Source organism: Euprymna scolopes, chromosome 14 (genome assembly GCF_053919585.1).
Source record: "Euprymna scolopes isolate OS-2025 chromosome 14, ASM5391958v1, whole genome shotgun sequence".
Taxonomy (NCBI): domain Eukaryota; kingdom Metazoa; phylum Mollusca; class Cephalopoda; order Sepiida; family Sepiolidae; genus Euprymna; species Euprymna scolopes.
This window is the reverse complement of record NC_136495.1, coordinates 158349807-158366067: the sequence shown is the minus strand read 5'-3', so window position 1 is coordinate 158366067 and position 16261 is coordinate 158349807. Positions and strand designations below refer to the sequence as shown.

At 36.5% G+C, this 16261-nt stretch overlaps 1 protein-coding gene across 2 annotated transcripts in view; it reads left to right on the top strand.

Moving 5' to 3' along the window:
* LOC145293309 (WD repeat-containing protein 90-like) overlaps positions 1–16261 on the top strand; it is a 199468-nt gene that overhangs the window by 111224 nt on the left and 71983 nt on the right. For both annotated transcript variants that reach the window (XM_080139952.1, XM_080139951.1), the window contains 3 exons: positions 2891–2937; positions 9370–9612; positions 10500–10588. In XM_080139952.1, coding sequence (XP_079996078.1) covers positions 2891–2937; positions 9370–9612; positions 10500–10588 — 379 coding nt within the window. The remainder of the gene's footprint in view (positions 1–2890; positions 2938–9369; positions 9613–10499; positions 10589–16261) is intronic.

Sequence of the window (16261 nt, the reverse complement as noted above, 5' to 3'; positions counted from 1 at the left end):
CTTGTAGAACAGGCAGAGGGATGCAACATCTCGTCGATGGGACAGAGGCTGAAGCCTAGATGATAGTTCAGGACCTATCAGGTTGGCGACTCTCTTTTGAACCCTGTCCAGGAGCGAGAGACAAGCAGCAGATGCACCAGCCCAGATGTGACAACAGTACTCCATACATGGGCGAATGGTTGCCTTATAGAGGTATAGGATACTGTCAGGCGTAAGTAGTTTTCTAGCACAGTAGAGGGAGCCAACCTTCCTTGCAGCAGCCTTGGCAATGCTCTCAATGTATCTATTCCAGTTCATATTCCCTGTAAACGTCAGGCCAAGGAGTTTAAAAGAAGTACTTTCAGGCAATGTGTTCCTGGCCATTGCTATTGGTGGTAGAGAAGGTTTCTTGTAGTTATTGAAGGAAACAAGCTTAGTCTTAGCAGCATGGAATGTGACCAACCATTTTTGTCCCCATTCCACTACAGATTGGAGGTCATCCTCTAGTGTTTCTGCCATTTCCTTGGATATGTGTTCATTTGTTTTCCCCTCATATCTGTTATAGAGAGTGGTGTCATCGGCAAATATACCCATCTCCGAAACAATTTTATAAGGGAGGTCGTTTATGAATATCAGGAATAATAGAGGTCCTAATAAAAAATATGTATAACTTTTAGAAATTGACTTCCAAAGTAAACTATCTCTGGCCAGGTTTTTATTTGTGCCTTTACTTTTTCTTTTTTTTTTTTACATGGAGGTCACCACTTATCAAGGCCCAGAAGCCACTCTGAGATAAGGGTTATTGCGTGTACAGTAATCAATGGGATAGTATTGTAGTAATCGTTAGTATCAGAGATTTGATAAAGTGTCTTACTTAAGGGGGTGGTTTGTCAGGAATTTGTTTATGTTGGACTTGAAGACATCCAAGTTGTAGTCAGGTGGGAAACAGGCAAACAAGAAAGTTCCACGGGCGTGCACTTCTAAGAAAGAAGCTTTGTTCATGGAATCTACATTTTGATTTAGGCACAGATAAAGAATGAGGGAAATTACTGACAGTGGTTTCAGCTAGACGGGTGCTTTTCGTGAAAGATTGGCAAAGGGGGGCCAGAGATTGGAGCTTGGATGAGCACTTCTAATGGAAATAACAATAAAACAAAGACAGGTTCGCAATGTCTCTTCTGTGGGAGAGAAGTTGCAGGGAAGAGAAAAGGGCATCCCCCACTAAGCCACAAAGTCTATTTTGTACTCTGTCAAGGCAGGATAGGCTATTTTGAGCTTCTGCTTATATGTGGCAGCAGTACTCCATGCTTGGACATACTTAACTTTTATATAGATAGAGAATTGCATCAGTCGTGAGATATTTTCTGGGGTTGTAGAAGGATCCCACCATCCTCTCAGCGATCTTGACAACAGATCTGATGTACGTGTTCCATTTCAGATCAGGAGTAAAGGTCAAATCCAGAAGCTTATCAAAACATGGAGCTTCCCCAAGACGAGAACCATCCATTTCAGTTGATGCCAGATGGGGATCAGAGCGTTGATGATGTAAGGATAGGAGCTTGGTTTTAGATGTATTAAAAGTAACCAGCCACCTCTCCCCCCACTGTACCATGCGCTCAAGATCTGAGGAGAGAGAATCAGAGAGAACTGTGTCATTTACAGCCTTTGATGTGTTGCCACAGATGGTCATGTCATCAGCATAGATTCTCAAATCTGTTCTTATAATTTCCTCTCGTATCTTCTTTCGCATTCCACTGCCAACTGATTTTATTGCCGCAACTGTTTTACATTTCCAAACCTTCTTGTTTTGCACACCTCTCCCTATATCTTCAGTCAGTTATATACATATCACATTGTTTGCACGAGTGATATCCTTAAATAAATGATTAACTTAGCCTATGGGGTTGGAATAAACATAGAAAATCACAAATTGAAAAATAAAACTTTTATAGGATTTGAACCTATGCTTCGTCTGTCGTGGATGTTGCGTTTACTACTATGCTAATTATTATTTTTCTTATAACTTAGTTCATTAAAATTTTGTTTGTCTTTTTTTTTTAAATTAGAAAGTATTGTAAAAAGTTTGGTGATTGTCCAGAATCCTCCTATATTCAAAAATAAAGAAACATCTGTGTGATATTCGTACTCATGACGGAAAGAAAATATCATATTCCAAAAAAATCCCGTAAATTGATCAAGTAGTTCAATATTTATGAATAAAATGATTTGTAAGTGATTAATGGGAATTCATAGTCATTACAACGAAAATCTCTCAAGTTTGGATTATGTTATCTCCCCTGTTTTTTTTGTGTTTTGTTTGTTTTGTTTGTCTGTTTGCGGTTTTCAAATTGGTATCACGAAATAGTCACTCTTTAGTTACTCATAAAATTTGCTTTTCGTATTTAAAAATGAAACTTTGTGGTTTTTGGATAATTTCCTTTCCATCCATATTATTGCAATATTTTGGAGTAGTAATGGGGTATGATCCCACACAGTCGGACGATTCTATTTATAAACGATGCTGCTAAGAACTGACAAATCAAATTAATTCGTTCTGCTACAAACCAATCAGAAACCAGAATTGCTTCATAAAGATTAAACCTTTTCTGGAGCAATTTCACATGTTCTTTTCCCGGGTTTCGACACGGCAAGAATATTTTGTTCTGTGGAACTGTCTACTACAAACAAGTCACCTCCCAGGACTTGTGTTTAACAGCGAACCATCTGAAACTGTTCTGAAACTCAAAATGGCTTACACTTCTAGACACATCATGCAGGGTGAATTCTGGACAAGCAGCAGAACTTCAGTAATCCAAATAATTTTTTCAAATATTTTTATATATTCCAATAAATGTTTAAAATCATTTTTTTTTTTAACTCTGGATTTTATGATTTGTACTTTTATTTGCAGCCCTTCAACACCTGATGTATTTAAGGAGAGACATCTTTTACGAGAAGGTAAATCATTTGTGTTTTTAAATCTTATTTCGACCAGGATGCATCTCGTGTGTGTTAGTAATATAAATCCAATGGCGGAAGACACATCTGTTTGTCTAAATAATCGGCTTTCTTTTTAAGCAAACACAAAAGCAAGGGAGATCTTAGCCCAAGGATGCAATTCGGTTACTGTCCAGAATTCTTCTTATATTAAAAAACATGGTATGGTGTAGGTACCCATGCTGAAACGAAAATATCATATTCAAAAAATCATGTAAATTGATCAGGTAATTTTATTTTTATAAAGATTATTTTGAAGTGATTGATGGGTATTTGTAGACATTACAACATAAATTTCACATTTGAATTATCTCCCTTTGTATTTTTTTTTTTTTTTTTTTTTTTTTACACAGTGATAACCACTTATCAAGGCCCGGAAGCCACTCGGGGATAAGAAGGGTTATTGCAAGTACATTACGTTAGTGTGGAGATTTGATGAAGTGTTTACTTAAGGGGGCGGTTCATTAGGAATTTGTTAACATTGGACTTGAACACATCCAAGTTGTAGTCCGGTGGGAAGCAGGCAGACGGAACAGAGTTCCACAGGTGTGCAGTTCTAAGAAAGAAGCTTTGTTCATGGAATCCGCGTTTTGATTTAGGCACAGATATAGAGTGGGGAAATTTTTCACAGTGGATTCAGCTAGACGGATTTTTGTTTTTTTTTATGTAGATTTGTTTTCAAAGTGGCAGACAAGATAATTTCTCCTTGATTACTCATAAAATTTGATTTTCTTATTTAAAAATAAAACTACTTGATCAATTTATGTGATTTTTAGAATATGATATTTTGGTTTTGTCATTGCTGTGTACATCATGCAGATCTTTTATTTTTGGTTTTTAATATTATGGGAATTCGAAACAAGAATCAACAATTTTTATGTCTCAATAAAATTGGGTGATAGCTTAACATTGGTGGTACCTTCTTGTGAAGGTGATAGTTTTATGAGAAAAAAAGGAGTAAAACACATTATTGTCACATGTCTCACAGAATTTCAGTGGAAACTCCCATCTTTATCAGACAATTTGCAACCTGTTCTCGATTAGTTCCTTCACTCGGACCCCATCACTTCTTAGATGCAGACTTTTTGCAATATTTGATTATCTTAAATATCTATAATGTGATGCGCATGCATGGAAGCGCTCAAGAATTGTATGCCAACGTCTAAATCGGGCCAACCTTTGGTGAAAATGAGTTTGTCGAAAGGCTATGAAAAAGCCAATAACAGTCATTCAGAGAGTAACTCCCAATGTTGGTGGCGTGTCATGCTGAGGTATTGCATTCAGAATTGTGTCGAATTGTCAGAGATGTTTTGATTCAAATCAACGGATTTGTTAGGAATCATGTTGCGTCAGATCCGTGCAGATGTTCGGGTTTGAATCAACGGTGTTGTTTGAGATGTGTCTGTTCACGTGGATAGAATTGTTCGGTACTATGCTGCCGTGGGTGATATATTTTTTTGTTTTCTCTTCCTTCGTGAAGCAATATCTACCAGAGATACATTGTCAGTTTTACAAAGAACTTCAGGCAATCTAGGTAATGAATATGTCTTGAATCATTGCTGCCTCACTAAGCACAAACATTTCTTAGACTAGCGGACTTTGATTACGCGGTCAAATATTTTTTGATGACCAGCATATAGGAACAATTCTGTTAATCTTGCCACAAACCAGGATGATAAAACCATTCTATGGAAATCCATTATCCAAACCAGCATAGGTGGAATCAGAAACAATATTAATATTCAAATGGGGGGGGGGATAGGCTGTTGTTAATTTTAATTTCATTAGTGACTCGTTTGCATCAAAGAGTAATTTTTTTTTTCTACATACATCAAATGACATATACACACATACATACATCAAATGACATATACACACATGCATACATCAAATGACATATACACACATACATACATCAAATGACATATACACACATACATACATCAAATGACATATACACACATACATACATCAAATGACATATACACACATACATACATCAAATGACATATACACACATACATACATCAAATGACATATACACACATACATACATCAAATGACATATACACACATACATACATCAAATGACATATACACACATACATACATCAAATGACATATACACACATACATACATCAAATGACATATACACACATGCATACATCAAATGACATATACACACATGCATACATCAAATGACATATACACACATGCATACATCAAATGACATATACACACATACATACATCAAATGACATATACACACATACATACATCAAATGACATATACACACATACATACATCAAATGACATATACACACATACATACATCAAATGACATATACACACATACATACATCAAATGACATATACACACATACATACATTTTTTTTTTTTTTTTTTACACAGTGATCACCACTTATCAAGGCCCAGAAGCCACTCAGGGATAAGGGTTATTGCAAGTACATCACGTTAGTGAGGAGATTTTATGAAGTGTTTAATTAGGGGGGCGGTTCATTAGGAATTTGTTAACATTAGACTTGAAGACATCCAAGTTGTAGTCCGGAGGGAAGCAGGCAGACGGAACAGAGTTCCACAGGCGTGCAGTTCTAAGAAAGAAGCTTTGCTCATGAAATCCGCGTTTTGATTTAGGCACAGATATAGAGTGGGGGAAATTTTTCACAGTGGATTCAGCTAGACGGGTGTTTTTCGTGAAAGTTTGGCGAGGGGAGACCAGGGATTGGAGTTCAGACGAGCACCTGCCATGGAAATAACGATAAAACAAGGATAGGCTCGCAACGTCTCTTCTGTGGGAGAGGGGTTGCAGGGTAGAGAAAAGGGCATCCCCCACTAAACCACGAAGTCTATCTATACACACATACATACATCAAATGATACATACATACATACATCAAATGACATATACACACATACATACATCAAATGATATATACATACATACATCATATGGCATATACACACATACATACATCAAATGACATATACACACATACATACATCAAATGACATATACACACATACATACATCAAATGATATATACATACATACATCATATGACATATACACACATACATACATCAAATGATATATACATACATGCATCATGACATATACACACATACATACATCAAATGATATATTTTTTTCATAAATCTGATCAAATCATTTGACAATCTTTTTAGATCTGTCTTCTCCCTTTGACTCAATTTATCTTTTTGGGTCCCCTGACAAAGGAGGGATTGGACTGAGTAATTCACTCTCATTTATCTGTTTGCTCATTTGTTCACATTTTTCTCAATAACCATGACTTGGATTTTTTTTTAAATTTTGCACAAACATTAGTCATGGTGAAAGTAAATTTTTGCCAAAAAAGATTTTCTGGGATAACTCTGGTTTTCCCCCATAGTGGGCATTATAAGCGTACAATTGCCCCCAAATTGTTTGTCCATTTACACTTTTTTTAATAACCACGCTTGGATTTAAAAAAAAAAATTATGCAAACATTAATCACGAGGTAAAAGTAAATTTTTCACTCCTGGAGGGACACCTCGCATGCTCGGCTTGTTTTTTGATGACCTTCCTTTCTTTATGTTTATTGAAGATATAGATGAAGCATATATAAATATAGATTGTTTGTTTAACATTCAACTCCAAAAATTTGAATGTTCTATTTTTATGCTTTCCCATTTTGATTATCTTTTTCAATTCTACTGAAATGGATCCTTTTCACAGTTTCATATTCATGTACGGATTGTGATGCATTCGTCTGACATCATGCGAGTCCGCTGCAGCCTTATCAAGATGTTCTACTCATGTGTACGCTTTTTTTTTTAAACTTGTGGATGAAACTTTGTTTCAATTTATCATCAGACGATGTTATGTAAAAAAAATCAGTATACACAAATAATCGCAATTCTTTTTAAATACAAGAAGAATGTTAGAATAAATGATTGCCGAATGAGTCTGGAAGACGCATCAACCAAAATGTCATAAAAATATTCGCATTCAGGAAAATCATGGGGAAAAAATGTAACTAATCATCTTTAAAAAAAAAATCACAAAAATGTTTTGGGGGAGAGGAGAGAGGTTTGATTACTTCATTTAGATATTGTCTTTTTCATTTTTGTCCAGAATTCTTCTATTATTAAACAAAAATAATGAAGAACATTTGTATGATGTACAGAGCCGTGACAAAACAAAAATATCATATTACAAAAATATGTCATTTCTTATATTCATAATTTTGATTCTGAATTATTTTTTCATCTCGTGGATATTTAACAAAAATGTTTAACAAAAATGTTTAATAAAAATGTTTAACAAAAATATTTAACAAAAATGTTTAACAAAAATGTTTAGCAAAAATGTAATCTGTATTATTCAGACTATTCAGACTATTGTTCTCATCTTGAGTTTCATGCACACAAAATTTCAGGTGATTCTGAAATCAAGAATAGATTTAACACTTCGAAATTTTGTACTTGAATTGTCTACAAAAACTTGTGACATAATGAATAAAGTACAAAATAAAATTCTGTACTCAATGACCCTTTTCTAAGGGTCGATGATGCAACCTTCAGTGCAACGATACTAAGAATAGAATTGCAACTTAAGACTTCTGTCTTCTCGTCATTGATGGAATGAGAGGATTAAATAAACATTTGAAATTTTGTGCAGATTCCCAAATTCGGCAGCAAGATTCCAGAGTTCAACAAGATATACGTGAAGAAGGTCAGAGGATACATCGGCAGAAATATCTGTGTGAGGTCGCCAAGGTAATCAAGAACTTTGATTCCAGTAAAGCGACTGGCCCTGACGACATACCAATTATAATGTTGAAAAAGCTTCAACCAGAACTTGCCCCCATACTTACAAAACTGTTTAAGCATTGCTTTAAGGAGAAATGCTTCCCAACACCCTGGAAAACCTCATCAGTATGCCCTGTATTTAAGAATTCAGGTGATAAGTCATCTTCCTCTCAATACAGACCAATAAGTCTCCTGTGTGTCATGAGTAAGTTGCTAGAATCCATATTAAATAAAGAAGTAGTCAACCACCTCAGCAGAAATAATCTTCTTAGTGACATGCAATATGGTTTCCCGACCCCCAACTCTCTTCCTGATCTACATCAATGATCTCCCAAAACACATACTTAAATCATTCGTTGCTGATGACACGACCATCTATGGCAACACATCAAAGACCGTAAATGACAAAGTTCTCTCTGATTCTCTCTCCTCTGATCTTGAGTGCATGGTACAGTGGGGGAAGAGGTGGCTGGTTACTTTAAATGCATCTAAAACCAAGCTCCTATCTTTACATCATCAACGCTCTGATCCCCATCTGGCATCAAGTGAAATAGATGGTTCTCGTCTTGGAGAGGCTCTGTTTTGGCAAGCTTCTGGGATTGACTTTTACTCCTGATCTGAAATGGAACATGTACATCAAGTCTGTTGCCAAGGTTGCTGAAAAAATGGTGGGATCCTTCTACAACTCCAGAAAATATCTCACTACTGATGCAATTCTCTATCTATATAAAAACTAAGTACGTCCAAGGATGGAGTACTGCTGCCATATCTGGGCAGTAGCTGCTAAAAACAGCCTATCCTGCCTTGACAGAGTACAAAATAGACTTTGTGGCTTAGTGGGGGATGCCCTTTTCTCTTCCCTGCAACCTCTCTCCCACAGAAGAGACATTGCGAGCCTGTTTTTGTTTTATCGTTATTTCCATGAGAAGTGCTCGTCTGAGCTCCAATCTCTGGTCCCCCCTTGCCAATCTTTCACAAAAAAACACCCGTCTAGCTGAAACCACTGTCAGTAATTTTCCCCACTTTTTATCTGTGCCTAAATGAAAATGTAGATTCCATGAGCAAAGCTTCTTTCTTAAAAGTGCACGCCTGTTGAACTCTCTTCTGTTTGCCTGTTTCCCATCTGACTACAACTTGGATGTCTTCAAGTCCAACATAAACAAATTCCTGATAAACCACCACTTTAAGTAATGACACTTTATCAAATCTCCAATACTAATGATTACTACGATACTATCTCATTGATTACTGTTCACACAACAACCCTTATCCCCTAGTGGCTTCCGGGCCTCTATAAGTGGTGACTACCATGTAAAAAAAAATAAATAAATAAAAAATAAAAAAATAAGATTGAAGATGAGAACAGTAATCGATACAAATAATCCAAAGTATCAATCCTCATCTCAAAAATTCAGAAATAAAATACAATCACTAATTTTATCTTCACTTGTGATTCAACGTTGTAAAGAATTACAAAACTATTAAAAAAAAAATGTTTAACTATTTCTTAATTATCAAAAAAAAAAAATTCATTCATTTTCTCCATTTTCGATTTAGGAAATGTGAACCAGAACTGTTCAGTGGATGAACGAGAAACATTTTTACATCCGCACAGTCTTTTAGATGAAACTGCTGACCACACACCACGAAGATGTGCACCTCTGCCTGCTCGGCAACTGGAGGGAGAAAAATCTGTCATCGATAGAAATTTGTTTAGTCCTGTGTCTGAGAATGATGACGACTTAGAAGAAGATGAGGAAGTGGTTCAAATTGAACCCGAAAAAGAAACTGAAGATCTTGGTGAGTATACAACAGACACATTAGGCAGAATCCTTTGTGGATTCTCAGAATTCAACAAATTTGGATTTTCTTTTTCATTTCTAAGATGACATTTTACTGAAATGGATCAGTTTCATATTCATGTACAGATTGTGGACATTTTTCTAAATTTGCGGAAAATTGTTTGGAGGAAGTCAGACCTGACTGTGAATCTTGAACAATCTTAAACAGTTTTTTTAATCTTTAAACGTTTCTTTACATTCATCTAACAATTTAAATAACATTTTAGCAAAGCTCAAAATTATAGACATTCTACCAACTTCAGGCAACATTGTTTGTATTAGGTGATAAAAATTAGTGTTTTTATTTATTTATTTTTTTTGCAAGTTTTAAATAATAAATATGCCTTTAGCCTATAACATTTTTTTTTATAAGTGCTAACTTAAAGTAAGCATCAATGATATTTTCATCTTACCATGTATTATTGGGATTTTTAAAATGGTACATGCTTTAATGGATCATGCACATGGTCTTTTTAATAAGTATTATAGTAACCAGGGTTGTGAAGTCAAGGTATAAGATCCAACTCTGACAGTTGATTGATTCTTTAGCGATTTAAAAAAAAATATATATATATATATATATCGGATTCTGACCCCTAGCATTCTTATAAGCCCAATTCTGACTCCTTCCAAACTTTCAATTCTGACTCTTCAAACTCTTAGATTAAAAAAAAAAACCCAAAAAACCTGAAGACACTTGGTTAACAATCTGCGATTTTCTTTTTTCTTTCTTTTTCATGACACTATGATGTAATTTGGCTGAGAATTATAATACAATTTTTTTTTTTTTTTTTTTTTTTTTTTTTGCTTTTGATATTTTATGGTTTTATTTATTCACTTTTGCAGCCAGAAACATTGACAAAGAAGTTGATTTGTCTCGTTCAGTCGTTGAATTATATACAGATTTGCATCAGTTGAGCATTCTTTCTAAACCGGTAAAACTATTTTTCTTAATACTGCTTTCATATTTGGCTATATCTATAAAGTCATCTTGTCCAGTTTCCCAAGTGTGACTCTAATAACCTATATAAATCTCACCTGTCTGTTTAAATGTATTTCTGCCTAAAACTTTCGACAGAGGCAACGGATTTTCAGGAGATCGGCATCATTTTGAAGTTCGAACCTTCAGACGACAAATATCGAAAAATTGGCCAAAAACATTAATTCCTTCACCCTCAACTGGGCACTTTTCTACAGGGAAAGTCGATTTTTATTCACTGACATTTTTTGCAAGTCATTCAACCCTCGTTTTCACAACGTCACTTAAAAGGCGTTATTTCGACCGGCCGTGACGTCAAAATCACAGTAGGCATATCAGTAAGACCGTGTTTTTTGTTGTTTTTTTTTCTTTTCACCTTTTTTTCCTCTGGTGCGTTACAGGTTTGAGCCTGCTTATTACTCCTGTTTTTTTTTTTTTCCGCTCAACCAACACCGTTACACACACTTCCACTTTCTTTTCTGCCTTCACGTCATGGGTTCAAGCCTGCCTGTTTCTTTTTTTTTCTCTCAACACATACCTCCAAACACCCGGGCAACGCCAGGCACCCAGTCTAATAACCTATAAATTGACAAACTTTGCTTCTGATTAGCCAATTTTCATTTATTATTGCTGTCCCATGTTATTGGCAATACTCATCTAAATTTACAGACAATCCATGTTATGAAACATTTTTAGCTTATCACAAAACAATTGAATTCAGCAAGGGGAATAACTCTTATTTTTAATTGAAGAATTTTAAGAATTGTTTCCTTTCCAACCATCTTTTTATATATAAGTTTAGAAAATGGGGAAAAAAATAAAAGGACTTCAAGGAGTCTCAAACAATGTTGGGTAAGATACAATATATTAGGTTGATTTCAAATGATGTATTATCAAACAAGTTTTCATTATAATACCTTCACTTTATATATCATTTTAAAGAGTGTTTTTCACTCCTAATAATCGTTTAAATTACAATTGTGTTAAAACAATTATGTCTTCTTTTCAGAACATTGAATACAAGATGGAAAAAAAAGCAAATTCATACAATTTTTTTATTTCAATTCAAGCTAGGCCGAAAAGCTACTGAAACAGTGTTGTGGGGGAATCACCCTCCAAATGGACTGTTCTATCCATTATATAAACCATAGACCTTTTGATCCTAGGTGTGGATTAAACACTAGAGCGACCCTCGCCTGCTCAGTGACGTTTACTACTCTTTTCAGTTGTAACCTTTTTACATAGTTCTTCCAGTAATACATTGTTTAAACTCTATTCCGTTGTTCTGTTTTCTTTGTGGCTTATTGCAAGCCATAACACTGGCGACATAGGATTCGGAGAACGTACCCACGTTTAAAAACAGTATTCTAAAAAACTAAACACTGACAACATTGGATTCAAGGAGCATACTAAAATCGAAACCAGTAACGATGTTGAAAAAAAATACTCGTGTTGAAATAGTATTCTAAAAATACTAACGACATCAGACTCAAATGTTATCAAGCCTAAGGAAATGTCTAACATAACACTTGCAACTGAAAGGTTCATGGTAACTAAAAAAACACATAGATCATTACGGAAAAAAGAGTTGAAAAGAAAAAAGTTTGTCACGACTTCAAAGATAGCGCTGTACTTTTGCAAAAAGAAAAAGGTTCATCGCGACTTAGAAAGGTAAATTTTTATACTTTTGGAAAAAGAATTCGTCACTTGTGGTTTTCGCTGCTAAAATCGGGCATTATTTTTTTTCTCTGGAGAAAAATATACACTTGATTTTTTTTTTTTTCTTTCGTTAGACAATGAACTTTTTATATATTTATGTAAAATTCAGTGAACGTTTTGAAATTGCTAATGCTGACAAAGCAAAATGGACGAATTGAAAGTAGCGTTGGAACATTTGACCAAGTTGCATATCGATGCCGCAAAGCGTCAGTCACAATCCGAAAAACACTGGACTGAACGTCAAATACGAACCGAGGAACAGCAAAAGGAAGTTCAAAAGCAGTTAGCCGAACGTCAATTACGAACAGAGGAATTGCTTACAGAAATTGTTAAGAATAATGCAAACGCAGAAAGCAATTCAGCATTTTCTCAGAATACAATATGGACCGCGATAGACAATTTTAAATACGAGGAAAAAGAAAAATCATTCACAGCGTATTTTTGGCGTTATGAAGATTTTTTTAATATTGACTGCAGCAACTGGTCTGATCAAAAGAAAACCAGACTTCTACTACGAAAATTGGAAGCGGCTGAGCATGATAAATTCATGGATTACATCTTGCCTCGGAAAACAGCAGATTAATCATTCAATGAGACGGTAAATTTGTAAGCAGAACTTTTCTCACCGAAAACGTCTCTTTTCCATAAGCGTTGGAGATGTTTGAATGTAGTAAAAGACGATAATGACGATTTTACTACGCAGCTGTAGCGAACAAACACTGTGATGACTTTAAGTTGTCTGAACTAACAGCAGAAAATTTGAAATGCCTTGTGTTTGCGCAAGGGTTAACCTCGGGAAAAGATGCGGAAATTAGGTGAAGAGTCCTTACAAAATTAGAAATGAACCGAACTTAACACTTTCAATAATAAATCAAAACGTGGAAAATATTACGAAAGCCGACTGTTAAAAAGGTGACAACCGTTAATGGTACAAAAATTCATTTTGAAGGTGAATTAATTACAAATGTCACTTTACGGGAGAAAACAAAAAAACTAAGATTGTATGTGCTAAAAGATAGTGAGAACCTGTTCCGTTCTGACGGCATGGAAGAGTTTCGTCTCTGGGATCTTCCTATATCCACATTCTGCAAGAAAATAGATACCCGCCCAGCAGAAACAGAGAAACTTATAACTTGTTTTAAAAAAGAATTCGCAAATGTATTTACTCCTGGGCTGGGGAGATGTACAAAAATGGCCCGCAGATTTTAAGTTGAAACCTGGCACACAACCGGTGTTTAAAAAGAAACTTGATGTCCCGTTCGCTTCCCTGAACAAAATAAATCAGGAACTAGACAGATTAGAAAGCATTGGTATACTGGCTAAAATTGAATATAGTGAGTGGGCTGCTCCGGTAGTTTACATAAAGAAAAGGTCCGGGGAAATTCGTGCTTGCGCCGACTTCGCGACCGAACTCAACGGGTCCTTAGAAGATTTTCATTATTCATTACCTAGTCCAAAAGAAGTGTTCACGAAATTAAATGGCGGCAAATTTTTTCTAAGATCGCCCTAAGTAACCTACAGATTCCGGTAAACGACGAAAGCGCTGACCTCCTCTGTATCAACACTCATCGGGGTTTGTCCAGATATGAAAGACTCACGTTTGGTGTCAAAGGGGCACCTGCAATATTCCAGCAAGTAATGGATACTATGCTGTCCGGCTTGGACACCGCAATCGCATATCTTGATGACATTATCATAGCGAGCAAAAGCAGGGAGGAAGATGAAAAACATATCAGACAAGTATTCAGTCGAATACAAGATTATGGATTTAAGACCAAAGCAGATAAATGCGAGTTCTTTTTACAAACAATTAAATACCTGGGTCAAATAATTGATAAAGACGGCAGACGCCCAGACCCAGATAGGGCGACCGCTATTAAAGAAATGCCGGCACCAGTAAACATAACTCAATTGCTGAGTTTTTTAGGTTTGGCAAATTATTACCAGTGGTTCATCATAAATATGCACAAATTGCGCGCACCACTTAATGAATTGCTGAGAAAGGATAAGGCTTGGGAGTAGACAGAAGATTGCCAGACATCATTCCAAGAAATACTGAGACTAAAGCTGCTTTCAGGTCTGCCAGCAACCACTGTAAAAGAGTAATAAAAAATGCGAGAGAGCTATATGCCCAGTCTGTTAAATCCAAGGTAGCTGATCAGCGGCTTGGATCCCACCAATTTTGGCAAATAACAAATAGGATCCTGAACAGAAGTATGCGTTCCATCCCAACCATTATCAATGGACCAGAGGTCATCTCGTCAGCGTCAGACAAGGCCAGACTATTTGCAAAGAACTTTGCAGCTAATTCTACCCTATGCGACGAAGGCCATCAACTCCCCATATTTCCTCCTATAACACAGAACAAGCTAGGTAACATACAAATATCCGTGCATGAGGTAACCAAGCTAATAAAGAACCTAGATTCCAGTAAAGCAACTGGCTCTGATGGCATCCCAATTATAGTGTTAAAAAAGCTTCAACCAGAACTTGCTCCCATACTTACGAAACTATTTAAGCGCTGCATTAAGGAGAAGTGCTTTCCGACTCCCTGGAAGACCTCATCAGTTTGCCCTGTATTTAAGAATTCAGGTGATAAGTCATCTCCCTCTCAATACAGACCAATAAGTCTCTTGTGTGTTATGAGTAAGTTGCTGGAATCCATATTAAATAGAGAAATAGTCAACCACCTCAGCAGGAATAACCTTCTTAGTGACACACAATATGGTTTCCGCTCTGCAAGATCTACCGCAGATGTGCTGACGGTTATATCCCACAGGATTAGTGAATCTCTTGACAAAGGCTTCCTTTCTAGGGCAATTGCTCTTGACATATCTAAGGCCTTCGACAAGGTATGGCATAAGGGTCTACTTCACAAGATTTCCAGCTACGGTATTACTGGAAATGTTTTCTCAATCATTAAATCATTTCTCTCCGATAGGCTCATAAGAGTAGTGGTAGATGGACAAAAACCGGAGGCCTGCAATATAAATGCTGGAGTCCCTCAGGGGTCAATCTTGGGCCCAACCCTCTTCCTGATCTACATCAATGACCTCCCTAAAAACATACTTAAATCATTCGTTGACATTTATGCTGATGACACGACCATCTACGGCAACACATAAAAGGCTGTAAATGACAAAGTTCTCTCTGATTCTCTCTCCTCTGATCTCGAGCGTGTGGTTCAGTGGGGGAAGATGTGGCTGGTTACCTTTAATGCATCCAAAACCAAACTCCTATCCTTACATCATCAACGCTCTGATCCCCAGCTGGCATCAATTGTGATGGATGGATCTCGTCTGGGTGAGGCCCCGTGTTTTGACAAGCTTCTGGGTTTGACCTTTACTCCTGATCTGAAATGGAACACGTACATCAAGTCTGTTGCCAAGGTCGCTGGAAAGATGGTGGGATCCTTCTACAGCTCCAGAAGATATCTCACTACTGATGCAATTCTCTACCTATATAAAAGCCAAGTACGTCCAAGGATGGAATACTGTTGCCATATCTGGGCAGGAGCTGCTAAAAACAGCCTATCTTGCCTTGACAGAGTACAAAATAGACTTCGTGGCTTAGTGGGGGATGCCCTTTTCTCTACCCTGCAACCTCTCTCCCACAGAAGAGACATTGCAAGCCTGTCCTTGTTTTATCGCTATTTCCATGGCAGATGCTCGTCTGAACTCCAATCTCTGGTCCCCCCCTCGCCAATCTTTCACGAAAAACACCCGTCTAGCTGAATCCACTGTGAAAAATTTCCCCCACTCTATATCTCTGCCTAAATCAAAACACGGATTCCATGAACAAAGCTTCTTTCTTAGAACTGCACGCCTGTGGAACTCTGTTCCATCTGCCTGCTTCCCTCCGGACTACAACTTGGATGTCTTCAAGTCCAACGTTAACAAATTCCTAATGA